The sequence below is a fragment of the Ostrea edulis genome, chromosome 9 (assembly GCF_947568905.1).
Source record: "Ostrea edulis chromosome 9, xbOstEdul1.1, whole genome shotgun sequence".
NCBI classification, from domain to species: Eukaryota; Metazoa; Mollusca; class Bivalvia; order Ostreida; family Ostreidae; genus Ostrea; species Ostrea edulis.
This window is the reverse complement of record NC_079172.1, coordinates 20,507,913-20,520,858: the sequence shown is the minus strand read 5'-3', so window position 1 is coordinate 20,520,858 and position 12,946 is coordinate 20,507,913. Positions and strand designations below refer to the sequence as shown.

General features: G+C 34.1%; 1 protein-coding gene across 2 annotated transcripts in view; it reads right to left on the bottom strand.

Moving 5' to 3' along the window:
• Window positions 1-6,569: 6,569 nt before the first annotated feature.
• LOC125657698 (arylacetamide deacetylase-like) overlaps window positions 6,570-12,946 on the bottom strand; it is a 13,528-nt gene continuing 7,151 nt past the window's right edge. For both annotated transcript variants that reach the window (XM_048888432.2, XM_056148802.1), the window contains 3 exons: window positions 12,660-12,723; window positions 8,184-8,305; window positions 6,570-7,556 (listed from right to left, as the gene is read on the bottom strand). In XM_048888432.2, coding sequence (XP_048744389.2) covers window positions 6,883-7,556; window positions 8,184-8,305; window positions 12,660-12,723 — 860 coding nt within the window. In that variant the 3' untranslated portion in view covers window positions 6,570-6,882. The remainder of the gene's footprint in view (window positions 7,557-8,183; window positions 8,306-12,659; window positions 12,724-12,946) is intronic.

Genomic DNA, 12,946 nt, shown 5'->3' with positions numbered 1-12,946 from the left:
GACATTTGACGTGTGATGCTCCTACTAAAGAGCCCGTCATTTGGCCGTGTCTACCTTGCTGTGTGGTGATGGATTTTCTTACGGGATTCCATGGTCTCTACGATATTGTTTTGTTTGAAGTTATGCATATTCTGGGCACATGTCTTGCATTGCACCATTTCAACATTTCGCTGATCGAATAGCAAGCGCGAGGTATTTTAAAGACGTTCGGGCAAAAAATGAAGCGCCCTCAGAATGTAGTCTTGTGGGACATTGAAAGGTCCTCATACAACTATCGCAAGGGCTCCGTACAATTTTCGAGGGAGACTTGGGGAGATCGCGCGGGAATACTATATAATTGCATGACGTCAGAACAATTTCCGCACTGTCATCCTAGTATGAAATTGTGAAAGTACCAAAGTGATCAATTTCATACTTCCCATAAAGAATACGAAATTAATAGTACGAAAAATACGGACCCGTGAACACACCAGAGATGGTATCAGGTGCCTAGGAGTAAGCATCCCCTGTGAACCTGTCACACCCGCAGTAAGCCCTATATCTTAAGAGCTTGTCTACGAGAAAACCATGCAAAATGTGATGGAAGCAAGGTTGTCGGATCAACAACATATTTTGAGTGTAATAAAGTACATCAATATCAAATACTGTGGCATATTTTTTTCGGGGATGTAGTCACTGGATAGGGATTTACAGCCATGTTACTAAAAATAGCACTTTTGTTCTGAAAAAAGGGTAAAATTATGTATATTTTACCTTTTTTATTTAAAAATTCTAACAGGTTATTGAAAATGGACTTTTAAAAATTGACACAGTTTATAAAACAACTGGATATACATTTATGGATAACTGGTAGGGTGGTGCTCTGTTTGACACAATTAAACACATAACACAGTTTGAGGAATTAGAATGGTCATTTATTAACTAATAAATGACAAAGTATTACACCAAAAAATCATATAAAACAGTTGAAAAATAATAAACTAAGAACACAATACTGCAATTCATGCTAAGGAATTGTGATTAATAAAACATTACAAAAATGCCACAATCCTAAAAACTACAATATAAAAAATCATAAATACAATATTATGACTAGGAAAAACCTCAAGTTATAAGAGCAGATACTTTGGCAAATTGTATATACAAAAAGTGTCAAAGATGGGGTAATCTTCCGCAGATACTTTGGCAAATTGTATATACAAAAAGTGTCAAAGAAGGGGTATCTTCCGCTAGGAGGTGGGGTGGGTGGTGGTAAAATCTTCCAAACACAATTGTAAACATCGAATATAAAATGGCGAGTGACGCTACCAAGTTGCGCATGCGCAAGTACCAAAAATAATAGGTGGTATTTATAGACAGTGGCGGTAATTATGAATACAGTATCCATAAATGTTTTATGTTCATAAATATGTATTTATGGATAACTGGTAGGGTGGTGCTCTGTTTGACACAATTAAACACATAACACAGTTTGAGGAATTAGAATGGTCATTTATTAACTAATAAATGACAAAGTATTACACCAAAAAATCATATAAAACAGTTGAAAAATAATAAACTAAGAACACAATACTGCAATTCATGCTAAGGAATTGTGACTAATAAAACATTACAAAAATGCCACAATCCTAAAAACTACAATATAAAAAATCATAAATACAATATTATGACTAGGAAAAACCTCAAGTTATAAGAGCAGATACTTTGGCAAATTGTATATACAAAAAGTGTCAAAGATGGGGTATCTTCCGCCACCTATCAAGGCTGTAGTTACCTTCAGCTTTGATATGCCTAATCCACGGCGCCCCCACTGATACCGAAGAAATCTACTTGTGGAAGGTTTACAATGTCAAATAGCTCCGAAGAAGCTCTCCTGTTGCCAATAAATGCACCAAATCTCCTAACATGAGAATCACCGATGCACAAAATAGTCATTGTACTATACCACGTGACCTACACAATGTTGATAAACAACCAGGGCCTGACACTACATGTGTATGTCATTAATAATGTCTTAGATTGGCTTTAAGGTTAAAGTGACGCACCTCCAAATCAAGACAGATTCTCACCTTGCTTGGAAAATGTTCCAATTTTGGGGTAACAATGCACACGACGTGTAGCTGTACACAAGATGCCCAAATAGAGTCGTCGTAGATTTGCACGAACTGATAAAAAGTCGAATTACCGCAAAGAAGAGAGTTGATTTACCTCAAATGCGTCGTAATTAATATCCCGGGATAATATAATATTGGTCGTATGGTATCAGGTATAAAGCATCCGTTAAAACATCAAAATAATACTAAAATCTTCCAAACACAATTGTAAACATCGAATATAAAATGGCGAGTGACGCTACCAAGTTGCGCATGCGCAAGTACCAAAAATAATAGGTGGTATTTATAGACAGTGGCGGTAATTATGAATACAGTATCCATAAATGTTTTATGTTCATAAATATGTATATTCATATTGTTTAGTGGGACTCTAAAATTTTACTTCCGTTTAAGTGCGCAAAGGTCACAAATTTGGCACCATTCCAGATTTTGATAAATTGCAGAAAATGATAACTTTTGAATCAACTAGTAGTCAAAAAGTAACGCTTTGATTTATTCAAAATTACTTTCATCTTATAGAGGAGAAGTATATTTATGATATATCAAAAATTTGTCTATGGACTCTCGATTATAGTAAATATATTAATACTTCAAAGTTGGGCATTTTTTCCTGCTTGTAGAGCTTTTATTCTGGTAGCCACCTAAACCTGTTTGCCATGCATGGTCCTTGTTATCTTATTAAGTCTTATATAACTTTATGATTTCACATCAGATGACCAGAAGTATGTATCAATCATTTTTGTTGCTATGGGTCCTGGTTGCCATGGTGACAGATTGCAAAATTTGAAAAAAATTACGTTTTTAAAAAACTAATATGCATCGTTTGAATAGTTGTAATTTAACAAAATTGATATATGTGTACTTTCAAAATGCAATTTTTAAAAAAAAAATTTCATGCCAATTTATATTATGGTATATATAATAAATTCTTTATTTAGAGTCCCGCAGAGACTTAAATATACCACAAGCAATTGGATCATATTTCTTCATAGATTTGCTTTTCCTATGGATACAATAAGAATAAATCTATTTTTAAAATCTAAGTGGTTATTGAAAACATTCTGAAATAATCAAAGTCAATCGCAAATACTAAGCCAGACAGCAATGTAACTTTTGAAAAGTTGTATGAGAGTCACAATATTGAACGTTGAATAAACAGAGCCATTCAACAATGCGTTTTTTATTGATAATAACACTGGGGAACTTGGGTTATATCTTCTAAACCAAGGGGGATAGGGTTTTGATATTTCCCTTATTGATTCCCCATGAAGAGACCTTTGATGTGGTACCAAGACTTTTGACCTTGTGACCTTGACCTATTTTTTTTAAAACTTCAATCTGGGCTATGTCTTTTGAACCAATAGGGAAAGGCTTTGATATTTTACATATAGATGCCTCATGAAGAGACCTTTGTTTTGGTAGTCGTCCCAGTGAGCTAAAAAGAATGTGCATGTTCTTTTCTTGTCTTTCTTTTGTTTTTTATTCTTACATGTAGCGTATTATTCTACATTCTAAATCCATGCGAAAGGATTCGAAACAGCCATATTCAATACTGGAAATTAATAATTATAAACATTATATTGAGAGGAGAGAGGGGGGGGGTTAATGGTAAAATGCTCTTAGATAGTGAATGATCTTGTTAAAATCATAAAATAATCAATAATGTTGACTATATCTAAATACAGAAATATTCTTTGCATCAACACCAAGACCGTTACACGTACATATGAAATATAGCTTAAATACTAACTGACAGTTATCACATAAATTGCACCGAAGATGAAAGTCAGATATTAATAATGTCCGAATTCGCACAAAAGTAAAGAAGTTCGCTTGTAATAATTGGAAATATAATTTGTAATGAAATGTATTGTTTATACCTGACCCGACCGGTATATAGTCTGTCCTGTCTAAACATGTACAGTGTAGGTGGAGAGGTCCCGTAGTTGGCACTCATCACCAGGGCGGAGGGTGTGGGTGCAAATTTTTTATAGAACCCCCAACCTCCCTAAAAATTAGTTTAACACATCCCAAAGCTCAAAATCCTTGATAATGATAATAAGGGGGGGTGGATCCAAGGATTTAATTCATCAGTTCAAGCTTCCATTTCAGTTGTTTATTGATAGCCATTAAAAAGTAGAGGGGGGGGGAGGTGATTTAGCTAAAGAGACCTGATCGAAATAATCTTCGGTTTCCCTGTCAGATAAATGATTTTTCCAAATTTTTTCCCGATCAATTTCTCATCTCTATCTTTGTTGTTGGTAAAATAGAGAAAGGTGTAAATGTTTGCATGTTGAATCGTAACCTATGATTAAGCATCAAGTGTGTCATATTGTTACATTGATCACTGAAGAAGAAAGAATGATACCGAGCAAACTGTTACAGTATACATTCTTAATTGAGAACACATTATGCATTTTTATTTCACACTTTTGTTATTTTGTCCTGTCCTCATTACTTAGTGCATATATGTAAACCAATAACTAATTTTTTCATCAACCATGATGGTAAATACATTTTGCAAATTCATAGGGGGGGGGGGGTGCACTAGATCCTCACATGCTCCATCTGGACTGAGTATAATGCATACTTTCTTTGATTTCCTCCACATAACATCTAAGTATTCTCAATTAATGCATGAATTATCAAGGAAAGAACGCTTTCAATTCTTCAATGACAAAATGCATGGCCACTAGTACTAGTTTGCAGTATAACAGGACGAAGTACCAGATACTTTTTAAACCATACCAATATTTAGAAATTTCTGGATTACATTCACAGATACTGTTATGTCTTTCACTGATATCACATAAACATGATGTACAAATTCTCAAATCCCATTTCAAGTTGGAATCATAGCATTCCATAATATTGCTATCGTTTTGTACCTTCTACGCATGAAGAGTGCATCAAAGGGGAGGTAATTCCAGCAACAGGTCTATTTCATTAAAAGAACCCCCTTTTTCATATAAAATAGTAGATTACTGGGATTCATTTATTAGAAAATGATAAATCTATAAATAAACTTAAATTTCCAAACAATTTATGCATCTAATATCACAAATTTTAAATCTTTAATCCTTTAAAAGATAATTTTAAATGCTTAAAAATATTCATTTTTGTCAGTTTTTAAATTTTAATTGCAAATGAACGGCCAAAAGTCCAAAATACGATTTTTTTATATTTTACAGACAAGGATTTGATATTTAAATATTATACACTTTTAAAGAAATTTAAGCGTTACTTTTGCAGCAACACCTATTTCAAAATTGACCATATAACAAGAAAATGAAAAAGTTTGGCACAATGCCAAATTACAGGCTCCATGTAATCTCTATATGGACACTTATGATGTCAAACATGATTTCTCCCTAAGTGGTTTACATGGAAATATCATAAAAAAAAATCCATTAATTTTTTTTCATAAGTCTTCAGAATTGATTTGCATTTTTGAAAAAATAAAACCCTAATATTTAAGGATTTTTCTTGTGTTCAAAGACTAATCCACGTGTAAATACAGAATGCGCTGTTACTAAAAATAGAAACGACCTATCAATAAATTGACCTCAAATTATAATTATTCCAACTATATACTCAAATGATATAAATGATTAGAAATGATATTGATGACCACCATTTCCTTCATTTTTATATATTTGCATGGTTTTCTCGTAGACAAGCTCTTTAAAATCAGGTAAATGGAGTCTTTTATTTCATTTTATTCAAATATAGAATATCACAGAATGTCATGATTATAAATTTAAAATATCAAATTGACACCTGGCATAATTTATAGCAGTATGCAGTTGTAACAGTTAAGGAATGGATTACATGACTTGATGATATAATAAACTAAGGATAACCCATAAAAGATTAGATTAGCTTATTTCCAATGGGGCCCTTATATTCATATAATAGATATGATTAACAGAGGGGGGGATAGAAGGCTAGCAATTGGAATTTTGACAGGTTTTGATCAATAGTTGCATAATGCGTTGAAAAATGACCAACTTCAGTGTAATCCGTAGTCAAAATTAGTATATATAGAACGGCCTAATAATTGGTATGAAACACACCAGACAGCATTCAACCTAATGACAGGTTGTAATATTAAATGAGATATTACAATTCATCTCAAAAATTATAAATTTACTCTACACATAAATAGCGACATTATCAGGGTTTCTGTTTTATTTCATACTTATATGCTGTAAAAAAAAAAAAATGGCGTTGCCGCACTCCGAGTAAACAAAGGATTATGTAAATTAGATGCCTTGCGCGGCAATCTGATTGGCTGAGACAGATGAGGGCTTTGACAAGAATTATGGACCGATAAAAACGGATCGCAAAGAGAAAAATGGGGGGACTCTTTATTCCAAGTTTAAATATTCAATGTTTTGTAAATGACTTAAAGAATACAAAACATACCAACATCAAGCAAATAAAATTACAAAATTTTAACATAAATTGCTTTATTTGAAAATAAACCTTATTATATAAACTGGGTTAGACAACACACATAACCTTAATGAATTCTTTCCACATTAGCAGGAATAGTCTCAAATGGAATGCCTCCTATAAAGATTATAATTATTCATATATACAGATATGAGTGGCAAGTTTATTTAATGGATACTCTAAGTAATCTGCTTGAAATGGTAAAGACGAAACACTGAAATCATTGTAACATTGCATGAACGTCTTTGATTACGTCACTGTCACTTAATATTTGATAAATCAATTATGAGGATGAAGTTGTTTTTCAGAACTACAAGCTTTTGTCTAGATAATCGACTATTTCCTCCAGCGCTTTCAACGAGTTGTCGTAAAAATCAAAGCACAAAAATGGATGGTCCATTGAGGCCCAGTGACGGTGCGTGACGTCAACATTCAGTTTCCGCAGTCTGTCTTCAAGGAAAAATGCGTCGTCACGAATTGAATCTAGACCAGCCGACAAGATGTACGTTTTCGGCATTTTTTGAAGAATACTGTCATCAGCGAAGAGTGGAGAGTACCTCACATCAAGAAATATGCCATTGAATTTTTGTGCCAAAGCAGAATCGGTGTTTTTGGATAACTGTTTCCATACTTTTGGTCTCTCTATATTTGGTGGTAGTACATCACTGCTGACAAGGTTTGGTAACTTCGAGTTTCTTATTTCATCTGTCCAATGAGCATTTTCTAGGAGTTTTCGTATTTCAGATTCATTGAGCTTTACGTTACCGAGAGCATATGTGATGAGAAATTTCATGGTCATTGAAGAATATTGCAAAGTGGGTGCATTGTCATCGACGAAAAGCTGATACGAGGGTGTCGCAAAATTCAAGGCTTGCACAAAAGGGTAAATTGCAACCTGTATTTTGAATTTCGGGAGACCGTGTTCGGCTTCAGTAATCATTCTGATCAGCATATTCATTGTCATACATCCACCAGCACTATCTCCTGAAAAGATGATATTACTGGAAATGTTAATCAGCTGACTACAGGGATTCTTCCATATAACTCTTGTGTTTTCTAAGTTGCTAGAACTTAAAACCAATCCCTTTGTAATTTATACAATAAAATATGTTCATATCAACTCTTGTGTTTCTTCATTTTATGCAAGGTTGGGTTTTTTTTAGCAATAAACAAAATGGGAAAATGAAATTGAACATTTCATTGATATACATGTAGTGCTTATTTTCAATGGGTGTACGTTGCATTATGTTTACACTAGTGCATGTGTAATGAGATGTTTATTAGTCCCCTAGCGGTGAAATGAAGGGGACTATAGACTTCCTCTTTGTCTGTCCGTCCGTCCCTCTGTACAGTCAGTCTGTCCTACTTATTTTCCGCAATATTTTCATTATGCTATGATTTAGGAAGCGGAAATATGATACTTGGAACTAGTTCAAATGTTATAATTTATGAATTTGCTTAATATATTTTTCCAAACAGAACACCAATTCTTAAACAAGTTTGAATTAATTTACTCGAAATTTTGAATTTAGAATTCTCACGTCGACATAACCCACATAGGCTGTTGAGAATATTTTACTTGCGAATAATATTTTAGACAGTGAATCTTACCCATTAGAATAAGTTTTTCGGAATCTAAATTAAGACTTTCGGTGTTCCTCTGAACGTATCGTGTAGCTGCAAAACAGTCGTCGATTCCAGTCGGAAATGGGAATTCGGGAGCTAGTCGGTACCTGGATAAATAAAAGAAATTACAAATGAACTGTGGTCTTTACGGTAGATAATTACCTCATGGATATACAGGGTAGACAAAGAAAGAAACCCATTGAAGACCCTTTTAAACTTTTTTAATTAGTTATTTAAAATTTCAAAACTTTATAAAACATATTTGATTTCGTACAGTATAACAGTATTCGAATATATAAACGATTTAATCCATTGTAAGGAAATCATTAATTTGTTTTAAACGAATTTCTTTCATTTTTTGTAAACGAATTTCTTTCATTTATATCAAACGTTTTAATTATGTTGGTTGTATTCCTTTGCATACATCTCAGTCAGCCACTTGTTATGTACAAATGTAATAAATTTTAAATTTAATGAATGTTATAATGCTTATTAGTTCGATTTTATACATTTTTGTTCAAGTTCTTTATTATCCTTGAGCCAAACGGCTCATCAGAAACAGAATAACATAAATATGGTATATAAAGACATCACACAGGAGAGTATACATAAATAGAACAAAAGCTAAATTAAGCATCTCTTTTTAAACATGCTAAATACAAGTATTTACCTAAATTAGTCAATTCTTTGACATTTTGAACACTTAGTAAAAGAACCAGTTTGAAAGTACTTGGTCTTTTATAATAATATCTTTTTATATATTTTGATCTCAGTTCTTTGATTTATCACTGAAGTGAATAGCTTACCAAGACAACTTATAAGGGTTATTCCTCTATAATTATTCGGATCTTTACAAGCACCTTTCTTATAAATAGGTAAGATGTGTCCTTCTGACCATAACGCTGGAAAATAACCACTATCAAAAACTATATTAAACCACAACATTTATTACTTTTCAGCCTCTTCATACAATTTTTTATTTCATCAAATGATATAGGTACATCTAATTCTTCAAAAACAGCAGCCTGTACATTTTCACTAAAACTTTCGTTTAAATTTTGGTTTTCATGAGAGTCACAGAGCTTACAAGACTCTCAAACAAATCGATATCATTATCACTGTAAAACTTACTATTTTCAGGCGGAATGTAACAACAAGCAAAAAACAGAGTTTGATTAATTTTAATCCAAATTATGCTGTCATAAATATTTTCAATAACATCCACATTGTTACCAAAAAAGATTTGTAAAAGATAACATTTTTGTAAACTCTCTTTTACGAATCAACATTTTCCCATCTGTTTTCATTAATGTACACACACACCGAGAGAGAGAGAGAGAGAGAGAGAGAGAGAGAGAGAGAGAGAGAGAGAGAGAGAACTCCTATACAACGAAATTTAGAATAAATGATAGTGAATTCTATTCATTTTTTGCTGAATGGATTATGTTGGTGGTGCATAACATCCAGTAATAGTATAAATATTTTCTTCTATTCTTAACGATTCGAATCCCGCTCGCGCAGGTAAGTGAGAAAGTGTCCCAGTTTACTTTCGGAAGGTCGGTGGTCTCTTTCCAGGTACATTGTATCTGAGTTCTCTCTTCCACCAATAAAAAATGGGCGCCACCAGATAACTGAAAAATTGTTGAGTGTGGCGGAAAACATCAAAACAAGCAAGCAATCTATTCTTAACGCGCATAAACAATCTCGGTTAGATACCATTATCTCCCATTAAGCACATCCGTTATGGCGTGTATGATACCAACAATATACATGTATGTAGTATCATTCACATTTATCTCCGTATTAACAATTAGGGGGAGTAGTACACATTGTTCTCCTTTAGATTTGGCCTAACTTCCTTCCTCATCGTGTAACAAACATTTCCTAACTGCCAGAGCGAGATCCACTTTTACTTAGACATCGTTCTGCATTTCGTTCTGTTTTTTTATTCAATCTCCCGGTATTCCCTTTATTACTTCCTCAAGTACAACGTCCAACCATCTACACACAACTTTATCACCAAAACGTACCATCCACACACAACTCTATCACCACAAGTTCTACCATCCACACACAACACTATCACCACAAGTTCTACCATCCACACACAACACTATCTCCATAACGCACCATCCACACACAACTTTATAATCACAAGTTCTACCACCTACACACAACTTCTACCATCCATACACAATTCTATCACCAAAACGCACCATCCACACACAACTTTATAATCACAAGTTCTACCATCCACACACAACACTATCACCACAAGTTCTACCATCCACACACAACTCTATCTCCATAACGCACCATCCACACACAACTCTATAATCACAAGTTCTACCATCCACACACAACACTATCACCACAAGTTATATCATCCACACACAATTCTATCACAAAAACTTACCATCCACACACAACTCTATAATCACAAGTTCTACCATCCACACACAACTCTATCACCACAAGTTCTACCATCCACACACAACATTATCACCACAAGTTCTACCATCCACACACAACACTATCACCACAAGTTCTACCATCCACACACAACACTATCACTACAAGTTCTACCATCCACACACAACACTATCACCACAAGTTCTACCATCCACACACAACTCTATCACCACAAGTTCTACCATCCACACACAACACTATCACCACAAGTTATATCATCCACACACAATTCTATCACAAAAACGTACCATCCACACACAATTCTATAATCACAAGTTCTACCATCCACACACAACTCTATCACCACAAGTTCTACCATCCACACACAACATTATCACCACAAGTTCTACCATCCACACACAACACTATCACCACAAGTTCTACCATCCACACACAACACTATCACCACAAGTTCTACCATCCACACACAACACTATCACCACAAGTTCTACCATCCACACACAACTCTATCACCACAAGTTCTACCATCCACACACAACTCTATCACCACAAGTTCTACCATCCACACACAACTTTATCTCCATAACGCACCATCCACACAACACAGCTACCTCATCCATACACTAACCCTATCAACACTCGTACTTCTATCAACACAGGTACATGTACCTCATCCATACACTAACCCTATCAACACTCGTACCTTTATCAACACAGCCACCTCATCCAAACACTAACCCTATCAACACTCGTACTTCTATCAACTCCGGCAACTCTATCACTCGCACATATTTCACTTAGACGTACTTTTATCAACGCGCACATCTCTCTCAACCCCCCCCCCCCCCACACACACACACACACACAAACACCTCTATCAACACACACACACCTCTATCAACACACACCTTTATCACTTATACGTAACTATATTATCACACGTACCTTTATCATCTAACTCGATCAACATGGTCATGTTCTTCTATCACTCACACGTGTATAATCAAATGATAAAAGCTAGCTCTAGAGCTACGACCAAATGCAAGGATATTTAGACAGATATCCAGAATACTTGATATGTACTACAGACAGACGATTTCTGATTACAACAGCTGTACAACTCTACTGACGATTTGATTCTAGAAAGTTCTAGCTGTCTTTTGAATGAAGATGGTTGAACGAAATATCACATGAATATGTGAATATATCTTAAACGTAATACGATGGAAAACGAATTGGATGTTAATTATGAAGATGTGTTTGGATATGTATCGTTGGATGTTAATTATGTAGATATGTCTGGATATGTATCGTTGGATGTTAATGATGTAGATGTGTCTGGATATGTGACGTTGGATGTTAATGATGTAGATATATCTGGATATGTATCGTTGGATGTTAATTATGTAGATATGTCTGGATATGTAACGTTGGATGTTAATTATGTAGATATATCTGGATATGTATCGTTGGATGTTAATGATGTAGATATGTCTGGATATGTGACGTTGGATGTTAATGATGTAGATATATCTGGATATGTATCGTTGGATGTTAATTATGGAGATATGTCTGGATATGTATCGTTGGATGTTAATGATGTAAATATGTCTGGATATGTGACGTTGGATGTTAATGATGTAGATATGTCTGGATATATATCGTTGGATATTAATTATGTAAATATGTCTGGATATGTGACGTTGGATGTTAATTATGTAGATATGTCTGGATAAGTATCGTTGGATGATTGCTTGGTTGGTTTGGGTTTTCTCCCCTCCGGTGATTAGTTATTCTGAGTTTTTATCAACTCTTGAATGTTATTTCGGATTCCAATTCCAATACATGAATAGATTGTTCATCTTGTATTGTTTTCTTTTAATTCAAGCAAACATGCAAGACATTAAAAGGGGAAAGCACTCTAATGCTGGTATTTCTTTTGAGGCAGAACTTGATTGATTGATACCACTTTATAATGAGAATATTCCTATAATACATATTTTCTGATTTCCGATAAAATAAACTCACCTCACATAAATAACGATCATTCTCTTGAATTTCAGCATCCGTTTGATCATTATATCATACTTTCCTGAAAAAGGAGAAATTCAATTTCATTGGTGTCCAAATTATTTTATCTTTCAGACACTGTATAATTCTGTTTTTATTGTTACTATTTAAGGTATGAAAATTGAAGAAAGTAACTTAAGAAAAGGTTTCGTCTATACATTTAGCTCATCCACAGTTACTTGCGGGGGATATGATAAGAGAGAGGATCAAAGAGTATGTAAATAATTGTGATTACTTTAAAGATT